At 33.1% G+C, this 18,366-nt stretch overlaps 1 protein-coding gene across 1 annotated transcript in view; it reads right to left on the reverse strand.

Annotated features, from left to right (window-relative positions):
• The window catches only part of LOC144849183 (armadillo repeat-containing protein 2-like), a 39,069-nt gene that overhangs the window by 14,591 nt on the left and 6,112 nt on the right, over positions 1 to 18,366 (reverse strand). Inside the window, exons 6-10 of the mRNA XM_078706217.1 lie at positions 14,651 to 14,721; positions 13,047 to 13,145; positions 4,345 to 4,523; positions 1,368 to 1,470; positions 53 to 225 (exon numbers count right to left, since the gene is read on the reverse strand). Coding sequence (XP_078562343.1) covers positions 53 to 225; positions 1,368 to 1,470; positions 4,345 to 4,523; positions 13,047 to 13,145; positions 14,651 to 14,721 — 625 coding nt within the window. The remainder of the gene's footprint in view (positions 1 to 52; positions 226 to 1,367; positions 1,471 to 4,344; positions 4,524 to 13,046; positions 13,146 to 14,650; positions 14,722 to 18,366) is intronic.

The raw sequence follows: 18,366 nt of genomic DNA on the forward strand, positions 1-18,366 counted from the left end.
ATTTTGGATTTAAAGCTTGTTAAGAAATTTATGTTTTATTATTTATACTTACAGCTGTATTGATATTAATAAGAAGTCTAGCCAATGATTCTGTACAGCCATAGTCAGCTAGGTCTTTAAGTACAGCATTATTTCCAGTGAGGAACTTGAGGGCTCCAATGCAGTAGATCAATGCATCTGAAACTTTCTGATAATTAGTTGAAGCTATCAACTTTACAATTAAATCTGTAAATGAATAATTCCGATATTAACAATAAATTGAAATTATGAAGCCTCCTACTACTAGTAATAAAACACTTGTGATCCTCTAGGGGTGCCGGTCAAGTCAGCCCTAAACCATCTCGGCTCACATCAAGTCAGCCTCACATCAACTAGGCCTGAAACTAATTGGTCAACTAAGCCTGAACCTAATTGGTCAACTTGGCCTCAAACTAATTGGTCATCTCAGCCCTAATAAAAGCATGAAACGCAACTAGTGGTAACTATTGAAATGGCAGAATTAGATAGGGTACACGTGGTAAAGGCAAACATTGATAGTAATTTTTTTAATATAGCCTCTATTATTTGTGATATACTAATAGTCTTGCTGCTTCAGATTATTTTAATTTTAACGCTAGAGTGTTCTTTGCTATATTTTGATACAAGAATTTATAGGCACGTCATTAACATTGTAAACATTAGTAATTACTTTTAATGTACTGTAGATGGCTAGTAATAAAGAAAGTTGGTAATATCATTCTTATTATTTTTTATAGATCAACTTTTGTATGCACTTTGAGGTCCATAGAATTTGACTTCAGAAATTGGTTTAGGTTGGTCTTAGAATGAATGTAAATATGTATATTTCTAACAATTTGATACCAAATTCAAGTTTCTACGACCAGTACTTGCATAGATATAAAGAGGCCCTAGTATGTGGGTCAATGGTCAGAAATGGCATTTCCAGTCATATTTGACTAAAATGTCCCATTAAACTGAATACAAATATATATCTTCTGATCAATTTGAGACCAGTGTTTGTCGAGATTTAAGGACCTATTGGTGTTTGGTCTTATAACCTTTCACCCTGACCTTTTGCCACATTTTCAAAATGTGTAACCAAGCCAAAATTGATTGTTTGACCACCCCAAACCAATTTCTGAAGTCAAATTCTCTGGACCTCAAAGTGCATACGAAAGTTGATCTATAGCTACTAGAGTACTACTTTATATTTGAATTTTATTCATTAAAAGTCTTTATGTGTAAAAGAAATATTTAATAGTTATTATCAGCCGAGTTGACTGGGCTTGAGAGGGTTTAAGGCAAAATTCCCGCTAGGACCAATAGCATAAATAAAGCAAAATACATTAAAAATAACACATGCTTACCTAAAATATTATTCTTTTGGAAAAGAATATCATTTTCTTTATTTTTACTAATCTTAAAGATTAGTTTGCACAATGATGTCAAATTTGAACCAGTTACTTCAAACTAAAAAGAACCAAAACAACAATTTAAAAATAGTATGATGTCTATGATGCCAGGAAATTGTTTCTGAATGAAATTTTCGTTTTTAAATATTTTACTTTGTTGAAGATAAGTATGGTTGTTCATCTTTCAACTTTTTAAAAATGCAACAAAATTGAAAATAATGTGAAAATGATAGATATTCAAATAAAAAAACATTGATGGATGAATACACACTGTACAGTAGACCTATAGAAAAAAAAACACAAAAAAAACAAACAAACAGATTACAAAGTTCAAGACTGTAAGGATTTCTTTACAAAATTCTGGCTTTTGGAGGGCTCTGTGTCATCAACAACAAATAACATGTCTTCTTCCCTTTGGATTTTCATGTTGGTTTACTCTGGTGAATCCAGCTTCGCATTTACCTATCTCCTTCTACGATAATTGTTTTTAATAGCTGAAATTGGTTAAACAAACGTATTGGTTGGCGATGAATGGAACATTCCAATCGCTCAGTCTTCCAGTATAATTATTTGGTATAACACAAATTTATGGGCCCTTGGGGGATAAACTTAAAAACTTTGACAATAAATACATTTAAAACCATATTTACTTACTGTGAGTGTGGGTACTGTTTAAACACATAATTATAATAAAAATAAACTTTATTACTGACGTTAATTGTATTAATTATTAATTACAAAAAATATAAACGTCGTAGTGGTGTATCGTTACATGTACTTTACTATTTCAATCAACTATATGACAGTGACAGTTTAATAATAGGTATATTTTTTCACAAATTTGCATTAAATTACCTATTCTTTAGCATTTTGCAACTAATTATTCATTATTTTGCAATTAAAATCACCTGAAATGTATGCGAAATTGATTAGAAATTAATTTTGCGCATTTTGAAATTTCAAATACGCGTACTTCTTTGCATAGCACGCCGTTTTTATCATGTCAAAAGTTGCTCCATATTATGAAATACACTTTCATAAAGTTTCATTGAAAAATATTTTTTTGCTCAGAATTTCACTAAAGAGATGAAAATGAACTGGCCATATGATGATGTCATGACATCAGATAAACAACATTTTTATATGAATTCATATCTACAATTCAATAGCTTCAATAATAATCATGCGGGTTACTTTTCATTCCGAGGAGCTATGACAGATTGAAATTGACTCTATATATATACTCTGAAATAATTTACTGCTTACCAAAAATTCACAAACCCGACTGGCCACTCAGACCAATTGTGGATAACATTAATTCTGTTTTCTATCACGTTTCCAAGTTCATCGCAAAGGAAATATTAAGTCCTTTGGTTGGTTTAAACGAATATCATGTTAATAACTTGAAAGAAATGGCAGACGATTTAAAACAGGTTACAATGATGGAGAATGAAGTGATTGTTTCATTTGAAGTTGTTTCCTTATTTACAAAAACTCCTAGAACCCAAGCTCTGGAAGTAGTGAGAACATACTTACACCAGAGAACGAAGCTCACAGTAGAAGATTTTATGGACCTCTTCCATCAACACATTGATGCGACATATTTCACATTTCAACAACAGATATATAAACAACATGAAGGAATTGCTAATAGCAAATATCTATCTAGAATGGTTAGAAGAGGAGCGCAGAGGAAAATATAAAACACTGATTTTGGAGACGCTATGTGGACGATATGTTTGCCATCGTACACAAAGATGCGCTCTCACTTATAAACCGACACTAAGATAACATCGACCCATCTAACAATATAAAGTTCACCACATAGATAATGTCATGTTTTTAGTCATCAGACATGTTAATAGAGTGTAGAAAACTAGAAATAACAAAAATAAGAGCAAAAAAAACCTTGACTGATTTAAAAAACAAATGTACTGTAACTATCATTCGTGTGAAGAAACCAACAAACAAGATAAAATTCTAAAGTTAGTTACATAGACATTTAAAGATATTTTCCAAATCATAAAGAGAAGCACGGCCAACTTTTGCAGTTTAAAGTACAAAAACTTATCAACCAATGTGAGTACTAAAGTAATAGTGCCATTTGTCGTCTCACAAGAATCAATCATAATTTTCTCATCAAAAACACGACCATTATCATTAAATCCTGCTAACATCACTGTCATTTCCTCAAAGACTGTAAAGGATCTGGATTTGGACTGTCACTAATAAATGCTCATCTGAAAACCATTGCCCGATTTGCATCTGCGTCATTAGATATATTGGCCAACTGTGAAAGTATCGATCAACAAATTACAGAGAAGCTTGTGCATGTATTTGTGGGATCCAGGCTTGACTACTGTAATGCAATGCTTGCAGATCTTCACTGGTTACCAGTGCAACAAAGAACACAGTATAAGGTCCTAATCCTTGCATACAAGGCAAAGCACAATTTGGCGTTTCACACTGTGAATGTCCAATTTAAACTCCTCGATTAAAACAGTCTTAAAATCCACTAGAAGACTCGAGCCGCATTAAGCTATTTTTAGTCGCGTGCAACACGACTCTACAGCTCACTATCTTGAGCATGCGACTGCAGCCATGCATATGGCCTTGTTTTGTTTAAATAAGACTGAATCCGCCGCTCAAATAATCATAGCACACAATTGCAAATTTTGCAATTTCTAGTTATTATTTTACACTATTATTGTATTGAAAATGGTGCTTTGCATCTTGTATCTTCTTCTTGTCTGCTTTGTTGGCAAATATGTAAAATTGACAGGGAATCTCTAAAAAATCATATTATTGTAGTTAACAACATTCATTTTGAAAAGAAGCCACCCTTAAAAAAATTTTACAATTCAAGGAATTATTAGTAAGATTTTAAATTGGTAGAAATATGACTCTATTACATTATTAAATAATTACTTACTGCCAAAACAATTCTTGAGGCCTTTAATGAAAGTTCTGCTGAGTCCAGGTCAATTAGTTTGTACACAATTTTAAGAGTTTCACTTCTTCTTATTGCTGTCCTTCCTAGCATGTTTAACTTTGATAACACACTGAACAACTGATCACATAATATGCACATCCTGTCTATTTCTTCAGTTTCTACAAATTAAAAATATTATTGATAATATAAAACAAACAAAAAAATATATTTGTTCATCTTCATTCCTGAAGATGAACAAATACAGTTCAAAATATTTAATAATAATTTTCAGAGTTTGTTTTATATTATGACTATGAGATATCAAAAATATTATTAGTTACAGAAACAATTCTTCTTACATTGTAACTAAAAATAACCCCTCTTATTGCTCAAATGATTTGAAAAAGCTGACCATGGATCAACCTTTGCATGATTTTATGGATGTTGTTCATTCTCCGTTCTTGAACCTCATGATTGGCCAATCGTTAAAACAAAATCGGTAGGTTTGCTGTATCAAGATATCTTTTGAATATCAGTCTGTTGCTAATGTCAAGTGTTTATATATGGGGCTAGTTAGCCACATCTGGTCTCCACAATATAGTAAAGATATCACTTTGTTGGAGAAGGTTTCGAGATGAGCTATAAAATACCTAAACGTATGAAGGAGTTAAGCTATGAGGAACGCTTGATTGTATTTGGTCTTTGGAGGAGAGAAGAACCAGAGGGGACCTTATTAAAATATATATTGGGTATATTTTTTCGTTAGCGGAAACATGACACCAATTTGGATTTGTTTTATTTTGTGTGTGTGTTTTTTTTGTTCATTTACATTTTTTTTTATTTCATGGTTTTTCATATTTTTTTGTGGGAGGTTTCGTATTTTTTTTGTAAGTTTTGTAATGACATTGTTGTCTAGTTTTGATTTTTAACTTTAAGCGGTGATACTCAATAATTACACCTGTCGAACTCAAACATACTAAGCATTGATATAAATGGCCACAACGTTTTACTCACTGATCCAAACCGTTTTATGAAGTCATTCTGTTCAAAGAATAGGTGTAGACCGCGTCATTTTTATTGCGCACCTTGAAAGATAATCAAATCGATTCCAGTCCATAATATACTCTGAAAAGTTTACTTAGCTAGATGAAATTGATCTCAAGATAATTAAATGACAAAATAGTGCTAAGGAAAGAAATAATAAAGATTCTGACAGAATCAATAAGGTTATAGGCATGATAATGCATATAACCTAATAAAAATGATTGTGTTAATTATGATTTTTAGTTTTGTGTTTTCAGCTTACATTCCAGTCATCATCTCAAATTCTCTGTTTACGCCGTCTGGAGAAAATGTACAAAGAAATCTTTTAAAAATTGGTACAAAAATACAAAGGAAAATGACTCACACAATTAATGAAGGCAATTTTTGCAAAACAAGGTATAATTGGATGCGAAGGCGAACATGACTTCCAAAAAATGTTGATGTTACTAAAGGAAAGAATCATTAAAGAAAATCCTTATTTTGTTAAAATACACTATTTTGACGCCGAAATCAAACACATGGTTGCTGTTTGATTGGAAGAAATATTCTGCCGAGAGCATTAACATTAACTGGAAAACATTAAAAGTACTTAGTCGACCTGATTGACAAGATAAAGGATCGTGAAACCAACAAGCAATTGATATTATATTTTATTTGTTTTATATATGTTATTTGTTATGTTATTGTTACTTTTGCCATACAAAACATGATAAAACAAAGACAAATGAAAGAAATCGTGCAATCGATTGGTGTTGTTTTTGTACCAATGTTTTGAAGATGTTTTCATACATTTTTCTCCAGATGGCGTAGACAGAAAATGTGAGATGAAAACACTTGACTAAAAATTACAATTAACACAATCATTTATAATTAATTTTGTTATTACATGACGGTAATAATTATTATTATTGTTGATTGCACATATAAAATACATGGTAATATCAAGTTAAAACTTTCTGTTCTTGCCACATCCCTATTCTATAATGATTTTTAACAAAAAGCATAACAAATTTTAAAATGATAATCGACTCGGAAGAATAATTATTAAACAAAATACCATCACTGACAGAGGGCCTGTCGGATTACTGGAATGACAGTAGCCAATTATATGGTTTTATTAAAAAAAATTTATAAAAAAAAATTTTTTTATATATGTCTAGCCTATTTGTTCATATTATAATGTATATTATTATAGAATCAATCGTAATAATACTGTAATAGCCATTTTTTAGATTTCGATTGGTTACTATTTGAATACTGATTATATTTTGCAGAGGATATATACATTGTAATGGAAGTGACTATATTTATAATCTTTATAACCTCAGCCAAGGATCTCACCACCAGAATTTGAATCCCTCTTAGCAGGCTTTTGAAACCCTGTGACCCACACAGATGAACCATACTTTAATATCAATGATTGTATGTACCTATGCACTTTGGTATGCTTGTTTTTTTCTTTTACCTTAAACACCAATGTATTCTTTATATTTGTCATACAAAATAAAAAATCATTATCACTATTAGTATTTGAACTGTTACTTGTTGAGTTTACAATTCTGCTGATCAAAGACAGCTCATGTCATGCATGTATCTTAAAAATTGGATTATACTTCGAAATATGAAACGAAATGTATAAGTATCCATGACCAGTTCTGTAGTTGGGGCTGAGCTAAGAGGCCTTTTATTTTGAGGGGAATGCGTCCGCAAGCGTAGACCATTTTCTGTCGGGGAAATCAGTTTATTTTCCAGATGTATGCATGCGTACCATCTGGACTTTCGATGTACGATGAGAAGTTCCGAGACACAACTGGTGCTCACCAGGGTTCAATTTAGACCGAATCCTGGTAACCGACAAGGGCGTATCTCCATACTTCGGTTTGGGTTAGTTTTTACTGTATGATCAGAGCGCTTAGCGAGTTTTCACAACATAAAGCGCTTTATTAATGCAGGATATTATAATATACACACTCTGCGTATTTGTTCTTAGACTCTAACAATGACATGCTATATCGATTTCTAGAAATGCATGTATGCATTTAATTTATCATGGTGCCTGTCCATTGGACGAGTACCTGCTAGTCAAATATATATATATATAATACTATAGCTAGTGATTTTTACATAGTAGAAAAACAATATGCCATACATCTTGTACTTTAATACTATTGACGCCATTATCACCAGTACATTTTACAGTATTGTACAGTATTGCATGGCTATGACTCAAAGTTTCTTTAAAATATATTATAGCAACTCATGTTGAATTGATATTCACTTATTAAATTTCTTTTATGTTGTGTGGAAATAAATATTACCTTGCCATAAAAAATAAACATGCTATATGCAACATAATATTTTTTGAATGGTGTTTAAAAAAAACCAATTTCATATCCTGTTATTAAAGTGGAGCTCCACCCAGAAAATTGCTATTTTTCATACATTTCAACTATTCTTTAAAAATATCATCCCTCATACTTCATATTTTTTTGAAATTTTTTTCAATGAGTATGATTTTCTTGAAAATCATGCCTTTTTGCGTTTTGGGGGGATACCTTGTAATTTCCTATTCTTTTACATGCAAAAGGGGGGTAAATTTGAATATTCCTAAAAAATTAATTTCTTCACTAAAAAAAAAAAGTAAAATGTTTTTATATGTAATTTTTCCAGATCTTTTTATTTCTGGTATTGTTATTGCGTATACATTGCGCAATTTCGCGTAAATATACACTTTCCCCCGTTGGGTCCAATTGGGTTTTTTACTTTGCTAGGGAGTATGATCACGTGACATTTCTCACGACATTTTTCACACTGCAGCTGGCGATCTGTTATTGTCGCGATGTTATTTTTGACGGGCGAAAAGTATATTAAAACATTCTGGATGTGACCCTATCATGTTTCACAGTGTAATAAGTGATTATGAGATTATTACTAAAATGTCAAATTTAACGAGATTTGAGAAAGACGTGGCTATATATTCAATAAAGCTAGGCCTAGGCCTACTAGAGTCTAGGTATGTAACGATGCTGCTTGGCCTCTAGCTGGCTGCCTGATAGCCTTACAGCAGTGAAGTTTGTTATGGCACCCAATCTCGGCCTACCCATGGGCCATGATAGGGTACCTGAATAGTTGCTTTTCAGTCAGACATAAGCTTCCACATCCGTTACTATTCTTTACTATTCTGAGCAATACCAGTCTTGTTTTGTAGAGAATTTTGTGTTTCACAATTCTTAATGTGCGAGAAAACCCAGGAACGATAAATGGGACGAAACGACCAAGCATTTTCGAACCCATGACTAAACAGTCCTACCTAGACATGAATTCAAGCCTAGCTAGCTAGGCTGAGCAGACGATTTAGCTAGGCCTAGCTTAAAATTAATAAGCAATTTGATTAAGATTATTATGCTGTTGTTGTACAGTGCAAGTCATGATGTTACATGTAAATTATGCTGACATTTTTATCGGAAATATTACTTGGGCCTAAACAAATCGTATTAATTGTGTGTATAAACAGGGAGTTGTAAAAATTATTTTACAACTCCCTTGTATAAAATTGATTCGCCATTTTCCAACACATAATTTACCAAAGGGGAGACATTTCACCAACGCGTTCACCGGCGACTAAAACGCGTCAGTTGCTAAGTGTAACGCGTTTTGCGACGTATTGTAAACTAATAACCCCTAAGTTACTGAAAAAGTGTAATGTAGTATAAAACACTATTTTCTGACCGATTTTTTAGAAATTAGTTTTTGGAAAATATTGCCATATCTTCCCTGTTTTTTGTATGTAATCACTTTCAATTAAACATACTTAAACATAATATAAGCTGAGAAAGTCTGAGTGTAGCTCCACTTTAAATGCAATATCAAACTAAAATTTATAAATTTTGTGATAATTATAACTTGTTATATAGTATTTATGTTACTAAGTCTTTAATAAATGTGATGAGTATAAATAAAGGTTGTCTATAGTAATTTACAATTATACTACAATACACTGACATTAATCATCTTTATGTTTCATAAAAAATGTTCATTTATTTATAATGTTTTGATACAAAATCAACACATTTCAATATAATATACAGTATTAATAGTAGTACTACTACCACTTTTTAGTATACTTTTCAGACCTACTAGTGTTAAAGGATAGGACAGAATTTTTCAAAAGCCGGCGAGCAGTCTTAAAGTAACAAGTAAACTGGAATTGCATTTTCTCGAGAACTAGGCTGTGTTTATACAACACCCTAAATTTGAACACGTCTTTAATTTTTGGCGTGTTGCACGGGCCGAGGTCAACCCCACAACAACCTTGCAGTTATACATTAAATCGTAATATCGTGTTATACCATAGTTCATAATCCTAAGTTGTATATATACTCGCATGCATTATGAATTAAAGGGGGGTTCCGGGTTTAAAATGAATAGTAAAAAATGTAAAATATATTTGTTTGTCTCTTGAACGGTAAAAGTTTCAATTTATATAAGCGCCCAGTGAAGCAGAACGAAGGCTGTGAAATGAGGCCAGATTACAAGTGCAGCTACGGCGATATGACACTGTGTTACAGAATAGGAAATTCGTGAAATGGTCAATCTTCCGACGACTCGTTATCATTAACCATATCAATTACTTTTGTAAAATTATACTTATCTGATGTAATTTTAGTCGGTCTTCCCATTTATGAAGTCAATTTTCTATGAAAATTTATCAAAACAGTGAAAACTTAGATATGTTTGCACTTTACGTTTGCCGATTTTCGCACTGACTTAGGGAAAGCCTTCAAAATCAATGAAGCGTAACGTATACATTCCTGCTGAGCGAGGAGAGCGAGACGATGATACACGTGCTCTCTCTGCCCATGCTTGGCATCGTCACGTGATAAGCAGATACAGTATACAATACCAAACTGGTCGGGTCGAGTATACCCCGTTTATAATCACAACATAAACGATGTACAGTATTTGATTGAAGGTCGACTCGACCTACCGGAATGGTATAGATAACATAGCTCGAATGAGAGAGTTGGAATATTTGTAAACATATTAGTATTGCTAATTTTAACAAGTGTAGCCTATAGTAAAAGGCCTGGTAGTATCAATTCGCATAGGGTCTACTACACTAGCTAGCTCAATTTTTAACTGGGCCGGATCGGCCAGGTCTCCTTCCTACTACCTGGTCTACTTGCTTGATGCAGTATCCGCTTTTTTGGAGAGTAAACTAGGCCTATTTTAGGCCTACTTAGACGATCGGGACACCATACGTGCGGACGGCGATCGGACCTTGTTTTGCCTCAATATTTACAGCCGATTTTGTAGAACGTTTTAGGTTTAGATTGTTTAGGAGTTTGGTTGATAGGATGGGTTTGGATCCACTGAGTTTTGTTATTTATGGGCCAATCGTTTAGTAATAGGCTAGCTAGGCCCATGATGGGCCCCAATGTTTTAAAACGTAGGGTAGCCATCGTGGCATGGAATCCCTAGTCAGAATGGCTCTCACCCATGACAAAAAATGATTTAGGCTAGGCCTAGCCTAGTACTTGAAGCCGATAATACGATCTGAACTATTCGAGGTATAAAAATAGTATAACTGTATACAATCTATATATAATCTGTACCATGGAGTAATCTGTACTAAATTTTGTATTTCATTAAATGTCAAATAAATATATGCTACTACTGTTATTATTACACTTTAGGCCTAGCTTAGAAAATCTACAAAAAATGTATTTCACAATGATCGGGTGGTCGTGGTTTGACAGGGGAGAGAGATGTAAATTAGTTGACAAACACAACGTACATGACGTCGCGAGTTTGGAATCCACTGATGACGTGATTTTGTGAATATCTCATGAATATTAATGAGCTTCCCTAAGCTGCTGAAAAACAGACTTTCCATGAATTTACCCTAAAATGTATATGAAATTTAATTTTTTAATTTCTCGTTATTACTTCTTCATTCTGACATGTCTATATTGTTATAATATTTTTTATTTAATAAATAAACGATATTTAAAAGCAATTTTAAACCCAGAATCCCCCTTTAATATTAGTTTATTAAGGATTTTAATAAAACGGATGATTTCGTTTAAAATTTAGTTTATTCAGTTATTGATTTTTTAAATCTGCTTTTGAAATTAAAAAAAAAATGTTTTAGAATTAGGATAAAACTATGCTACATTTTGCCAAATTATGCCAACATTAATTAGCGTTAATGTTAAGTGCTAAATCAGTTAAAATATGCAAAAAAAGCACAATCTACTAGATTTGGTCAACATTTTCACAGCACATACTTATATTTAACGAGAGGTCAAAACAATACCCTGAGGACACTTCCTACACGCCAACAGCAACCGGGAATCCACAAAATTTTAGGATTCAGCCAAGTAGCCTTTTTTGCAATTAAAATCTCATTACACGGAATCTCTTCGGTGTTATACAACACACTTTTCGTAGGCGTGTTGAATATGCGTGTAATAGCGTGTTGTATAAACGCGCCCCTACTTGTCCAAAAAACTTCATTTTTGTACAAGAGGCAAGAGTTATAATTGGTGATTTGTAATTTTATTTAAAAACATAATTTAATTTAATGTGCACGTTTTTTTTATGCGAGTAGTTTAAAAACACTATTTCTTTTCAAATTCACTCGTTTGATTTTCGCGTTGCTGTTCTATTGTTAGTCAACTGAAGCTATTGTTAATTGAAAGGCTTGTTACATAACCATTACACCAAACTCGCATACACATGCTTGTAGTGAAATTAGCCTAAATCACAAACAGCATTAAGTGGCTTTCTAGTTTAATTTGTAAAAATGCAAACATATTTTTTGTGTAATGCAAAAGAATAGGGATATTTAAATAATTTTGGCAAGAGAGCTCATGTTTTTAATTAATAATCCTAAAATCGATCTAATTAATTAATGTGCAACTTTTTTCACTGGCGAGTTGGGTTTTTATAATAAGATTCATATGTAGAACAATTCTACAAATGATAAGGTAGTTGCCAGAGGGGGACCACGAAACTAAAAAACTAAGCCATATTTCAGTGTTTGTCCCACGGCCAAGATAGGGAGCCTGTATTTAAAAGACGTTGCAAAGTCGTGATGCAAATAACAAATACCTCTTGGCCCGTGGGTACGTTTTACTTTTATTTGAATGTTAATTTTGTTAAAAAAAAAAATAGAAACATTGAAAACCTAAAAAAAAAAAGGAAAAAATGAATTTAAAATAAACTCTGGTATGCTTAAACAAAAAAGAGCATAGTTAACTGTCATTCATGATAAAATATACATTCTTCTGATATTTTATTCATAACAAGTTTACAAATTTATGAAATGTGGTGTCCTTTTTATTACTGTTTTTTTTACAGTGGGTATGCATATTCGACACCTGATAACATTTTATTCGTTTAGTATAAACAGAAAATAAATTTGTAGAATTTAAATCTAGAATGAATTGCCTGAATTAAAATGTATGTAAATTTCCATTATGGTAATTTTGAAATTTTGACATACAGTATGTCATACTTTATGACCCCACCCAAAATATCGTTTGTATTTAAAAATATTGTTTGTACTTTGTATTCAGTGCTGTTTTGTACATTTTATGTTTTTGTTTTTCTACAATATATACCTCAATATACCATGAAGAGATTAGTCATACCTTTGTTTTTAGGAACTAGCTGTTCAACTATTGGCAAAATGTTAGTGTTCCATAATAAACATTCTTCTGGGCTTTCTTTTTCTTTTCGGCTTCCAATACCTGTAAGCCAATTAAATAGAAGACCATCTTCATTGTATGTAGTGAACTTAATAATAATTTGCTAAATTATTTTATATAATAATAATAATAATGATGATAATGATAATAATAATGATGATAATAATGACGATAATTAGGCAGAAAAAAGCAAACACTTAAAAAAATACAGAGGGTCTGTTTCTACTAAACAGGAATAATCAATTATTCACCAATTATTTTTTTAATTGATTATTTTTGGGAAGCAGAAACGGCGCAAAATGATATTTAACCGATTAAAAACACTCAATCGATTGAATGTTTTAACAGATTATTACAGAGCAGTTTTTAGCTGCAACACAAATAGCACATGTTGACCTAGGTCAAAAGATTGACCCCCAACTGTAGATGTGCAGGAAACTTCATTATAGAGTCGCACAATGTAGGCCATAAGCAGTAGCTCAAAAAAGGCCTAGAAAATGGATTTCGTCCAACGTTCCGGGGTCTAGATTTTGAGAGTTGATATTTTGAAATAAACATATTTCCCACACTATTGTCAAAGGTTCTCCACAAAATATCCAGTCAATTTTGAGCAATTTTCCAGACCTCAAAAATAGCACTTTTTGAGGTCTGGACCAATTTTTAAGTAGTAATAACTTTACAAATACTTCACAAAGTGTTATTATATTTACAATGTGTGTGAACAAACATATGTAATTGAGAACTTCAAATAAATATAACTTTTGAACGGAAAATTAGAAATTAAAAGATTTTTTTTTAATGAATTGTCTCACGATAACTTTATAATTGAACAGCAAAGCAAAATAATTTCTACTATGCATGCTTAAAACACTTGTTCAAGAGAGGGCACATATTTATCGGAAAAGGACCCTCGGAACAAAAGACATAAAAATGGTTGATAGAACAAGGCTGGTCGTTGATTGGCTGTAGATCGGTTGATAAAATCGATGCCATTCCCTCTAATTACAACTCCCTGATTAATGAGTAATTTTGTAGCTATGTTGTATTTTTTAAATATTATTGTCTTTTTCTGTGTTACTAACCTTCAACTAATTTTGAGCAATTGTATTTCAACATGAATTTCCTTTTGGACAAATTAAATGAACTATGAACAATAATTTATATATAGATAATGGTGTAAATGGCCTTGTGCCTGTTTACATATGTGAACTAGACAGTAAATACAATTGTAGAAACATGTTCGAAACTTTTTGTTCCTCCTGTTCATCGATCAGCTTGGCCCGACTATTTGAAATAACCTTACAAAAACAATACAATAACTCATTGTTGGTGACAAAAGTTATCTTTTTAAAACACACCTTACTTTAAGTAATGTTCACCAGATGATCGGTTATTGTAAAGAGCTTTGAAATTGACATCATGTTTCCTCGTCTCAAAATAAATGACAATGTAAGGTAATATCGATCGATAATAGATTTTCTATAGCTGTATCATACATACTGTGAGTTCTGTATACTGTACTGTATGTTGAAAATTGTTTATGTTACCTGGTTTTGTGGTTCTGCCTGATGAGTACTTTCTCTCACTGGGTGTTAAACTAACATTACTGGTTCGCTGACTGGAAAAAAAATTATTTTAAGTTTATTAAAAAAATTCATAGGCATGGGTTGGAAAAGGTTTTTTTTGTAGAGGACGTCAACAAAGTCAACTAAAGAGTGACCAAAACTTAATGGATTCTTCATTAATGCTATCTACAGATATATTTGAAAACTTGTTTATACTTGTTAAACAAAAACTAAGTACACTACTAGGGTAGCTACAAGTATAAAGTATAAACTATAAATAAGTATTACTATACTTTAAAATAAACCTATCCATGTGCGACCCCAATTACTCTAGTAGCTTTAACTTTGAGGTCCAGAGAATTTGTCTTCAGAAATTGGTTTAGGGTGGTTAATCATTTTTTGCTTGGTTACACATTTTGAAAATGTAGCAAAAAGGTCAAAATTTCAGGGTGAAAGGTTATAAAGACCAAGACCAATATGTACATAAATCTCATAATCGAAAACATGACCGAAAAATGCCATTTCTGACCTATGATGTTTGTTTCTCCATAACTACTGGATGTAGAGACTTAGATTTGGTCTCAAATAGGTTGAAATATACATTTTATTTGAAACACATTTTCAACAATGTTACAAAAGGTTAGGGTCAAGGGTTATATGAACAAACACAAATAGGTACTTGTATCTCAGCAACCACTGGTAACAATTCTTATTTGGTCTCAAAATGTTCATAGGCCAAGAGCCTGTAACACATGATTTCACCCCATACCACACAGAAGGTTTGAGCCCAAATACCATTATCAGCGTGATCCACAGGGTTGGGTCTAATCTCCAGACCCCCTCAAAAACCACCCAAAAAACGCCATGGACCATAATTGGTACAAACTTAGAAGTGTGTCAGGACAAAACAAAAACACAAAAATAAAACGTGGTTCTGATTCGCTACTTTCGCACCTTCTTGCTACAAAACCAGGTAAAACGTATAGAATGATGTCATATTGTTCCAGAAGTTATTATCGTTCCAGAAGTTATTATCGTTCCAGAAGTTATTATCGTTTCAGAAGTTATTATCGTTCCAGAAGTTATTATCGTTCCAGAAGTTATTATCGTTCCAGAAGTTTATCGACTATGTCTTTAGCTAAATTTGGATTTACCTTGTCTAACAAACGGAAACGTAATGAAGAAAACCGACCACCAGCAACACCGGCTACCAAGAAATCTAAAGCCAACATTTATGTGCGGTAAAACTTGAACTGTTGGCCGAATCCAGTGACGACATTGGTAAAGTGATTCAACCAGAGGTTGCTAGCAATGCAATTACTTCTGCATTTAAATGCTTGTATTTTCTTGCCAAACGGAGAATTCCACATACAACAAACTTTGAACCTCTTCTTGACTTGTTAAAACAACTTGTGCATGCACTAAAACAACTGAAATGTTGGATGAAACAACCGATATTAGTGTGAGCAAACAATTGACTTTAAATTGCCGTTTTTTGGACGCATCTGGTAATCTCTGTGTTAGATTTTTTAAGCTAATTGAGCCACTAAAGCCAGTACTGGATAATAATACGGAAAACGTTACACTTAATGCCGAGACAATTACCAAGCACGTAACTGCGTATTTTGCTGCAAATGAACTGAATTTTGACAATATGTGCGGAATTGGGACAGATGGAGCAGCCGTGATGACCGGTAAACACAACGGAGTTGTAAAACGTCTCCAGAATCATGCAATTTCTGCAATTGGAATACACTGCTGCGGACATAGACTTCAATTGGCTACCTCTCAAGCAGCAGCCGCCGTTCCTTTTGTGAAAAAGTTTAACTCTATTTTATGTCAGTTGTATGACTTCTTTGACAATAGTGCTGTTCGTACCGCAGGTTTGCATTCTGTACAGGCAGCTCTGAACGAAAAGATCCTCAAACTAATTGAACCTTCTTCAACACGCTGGCTTAGTATTGAACATTCTGTGACGCGACTGAGGGACAGTTTCAAAAGTGTCTTAGTAAGCCTTGAGCGAGAAGGAGAAGAACGTGGTGACGCGAAAGCTGTTGGACTGTTTTATCTTAGCAGAACTTATCGTTTCATTGCTACGATGATGTTATTGTGCGACATTTTACCAATTGTAAGCAAATTATGCAAGGATTTTCAGGCACGGCAATTTGAATTTGGACTAATTAAGCCGCTGGTGAAATCTACGATTACAACAATTGAACAAATGAAGACTGTAAGCGGTGAAAATTTGAAAGCACTACAAAAGTTAATTGACAGTCTCAAAGCCGCTGACATCGATGTTAAAGAACGTTGTGACGACAAGGACTATTTTGAAAACCACATCTGTGCAAAATACATCGACACGCTAGTTTTGAACATTACCAATCGTTTTCACACTGCTGATGTTAGTATCCTGTCTAAATTTAGCATCTTTAATCCAGAACTTCTTGATTCAGCTGACCCAACCTACGGAAACGACAATATCACTGCTCTTAACGAACACTTTAAATCAACCGCCACTAATGCAGAAATTGTTAAAGAATGAACACTTTTCAAAAACTACGCACATGAAAGTCTCCTGAAGCAGCCAAATTTGAAAGTAGACGCTGTAGTGGAATACCTGTGCAAAACCAAACTGGCTCGGGAAATATTTCCAAATGTAGCAAAACTCGCAATGATTTACAGGACTTTACCTTGCCAGACAGCAGATTCAAAAAGAACATTCTCCCAATTGAAACTGATCAAAACTGTACATCGAAATAGACTTAGCCAAGCTAGCCTTGATGGATTAGTACGAATTGTAATTGACGGCCCTTCTGTGGAAGATTTTAACTACGAGGGCACTGTAAAACAATGGGCTCAAAAGAAACATAGAAGAATTCAAAACCGACTAGACTTTAATGAACTCCAAAAAAAAATGCCTTCAAGAAAAAAGGTTTTTGATTTCTCTAAAGTTAGTAATTTAAATAATAATGATGACTATTTTTGTATGTATATTGCAGTATATTGAATAAATTATTATTATATTGAAAATTGTTTCTCTGTTATTCAATCATTGTTTTTTATTTTTAGTTATTAAACAATGCGTCTCTCTGTGTTGATTGCGCGCTGAACTTTATTTAACCTTTAAGCCGATAGTCTCACACACTCTCATCAGCAGCGACCGGAGATGCGCATTTGTTTACACATGTAGCGATTATTCCGCGAAAACCATGTGTAACGTACGTTGCGTGTTATGATGATACGTGTACTGCTAGCCGTTTTGTAAACATTTCAAAAGTCCGCCGACAATACGATAGAAACGTTATCCTGTCTACATATATCTTCACTACACACTTAATGTTTTGTTTGGCACATCATTGATAATTAAGCCTGCTTTACTAAACTAAACAGTTGAGTACCGTACTACTAACTCTAGGCCAATACATACTAGTCTATTGAAACAAAACAAACATTTTTTAATCAATTTTATATTATGGGGGGGGGGGGGGGGAGGGAAGACTGAAGTCGTAACCCGCACTCCTGGCATGCTGGTGAGAACCCTGTCTTATTAAAAACAAAATCGACAACATGCTTGTTTCATTCAGGGACTTATGAATGAATACTCATATTTTTAGCGACCGCTTTTTTTTTAAATCTCATTCTCTGTTTAAAAAATGTCTTTAAATCATGATTGACTCCGCCCTGCACAAGTGGACTAC

Source organism: Antedon bifida, chromosome 7 (genome assembly GCF_963402885.1).
Source record: "Antedon bifida chromosome 7, ecAntBifi1.1, whole genome shotgun sequence".
In the NCBI taxonomy this organism is placed as follows: domain Eukaryota; kingdom Metazoa; phylum Echinodermata; class Crinoidea; order Comatulida; family Antedonidae; genus Antedon; species Antedon bifida.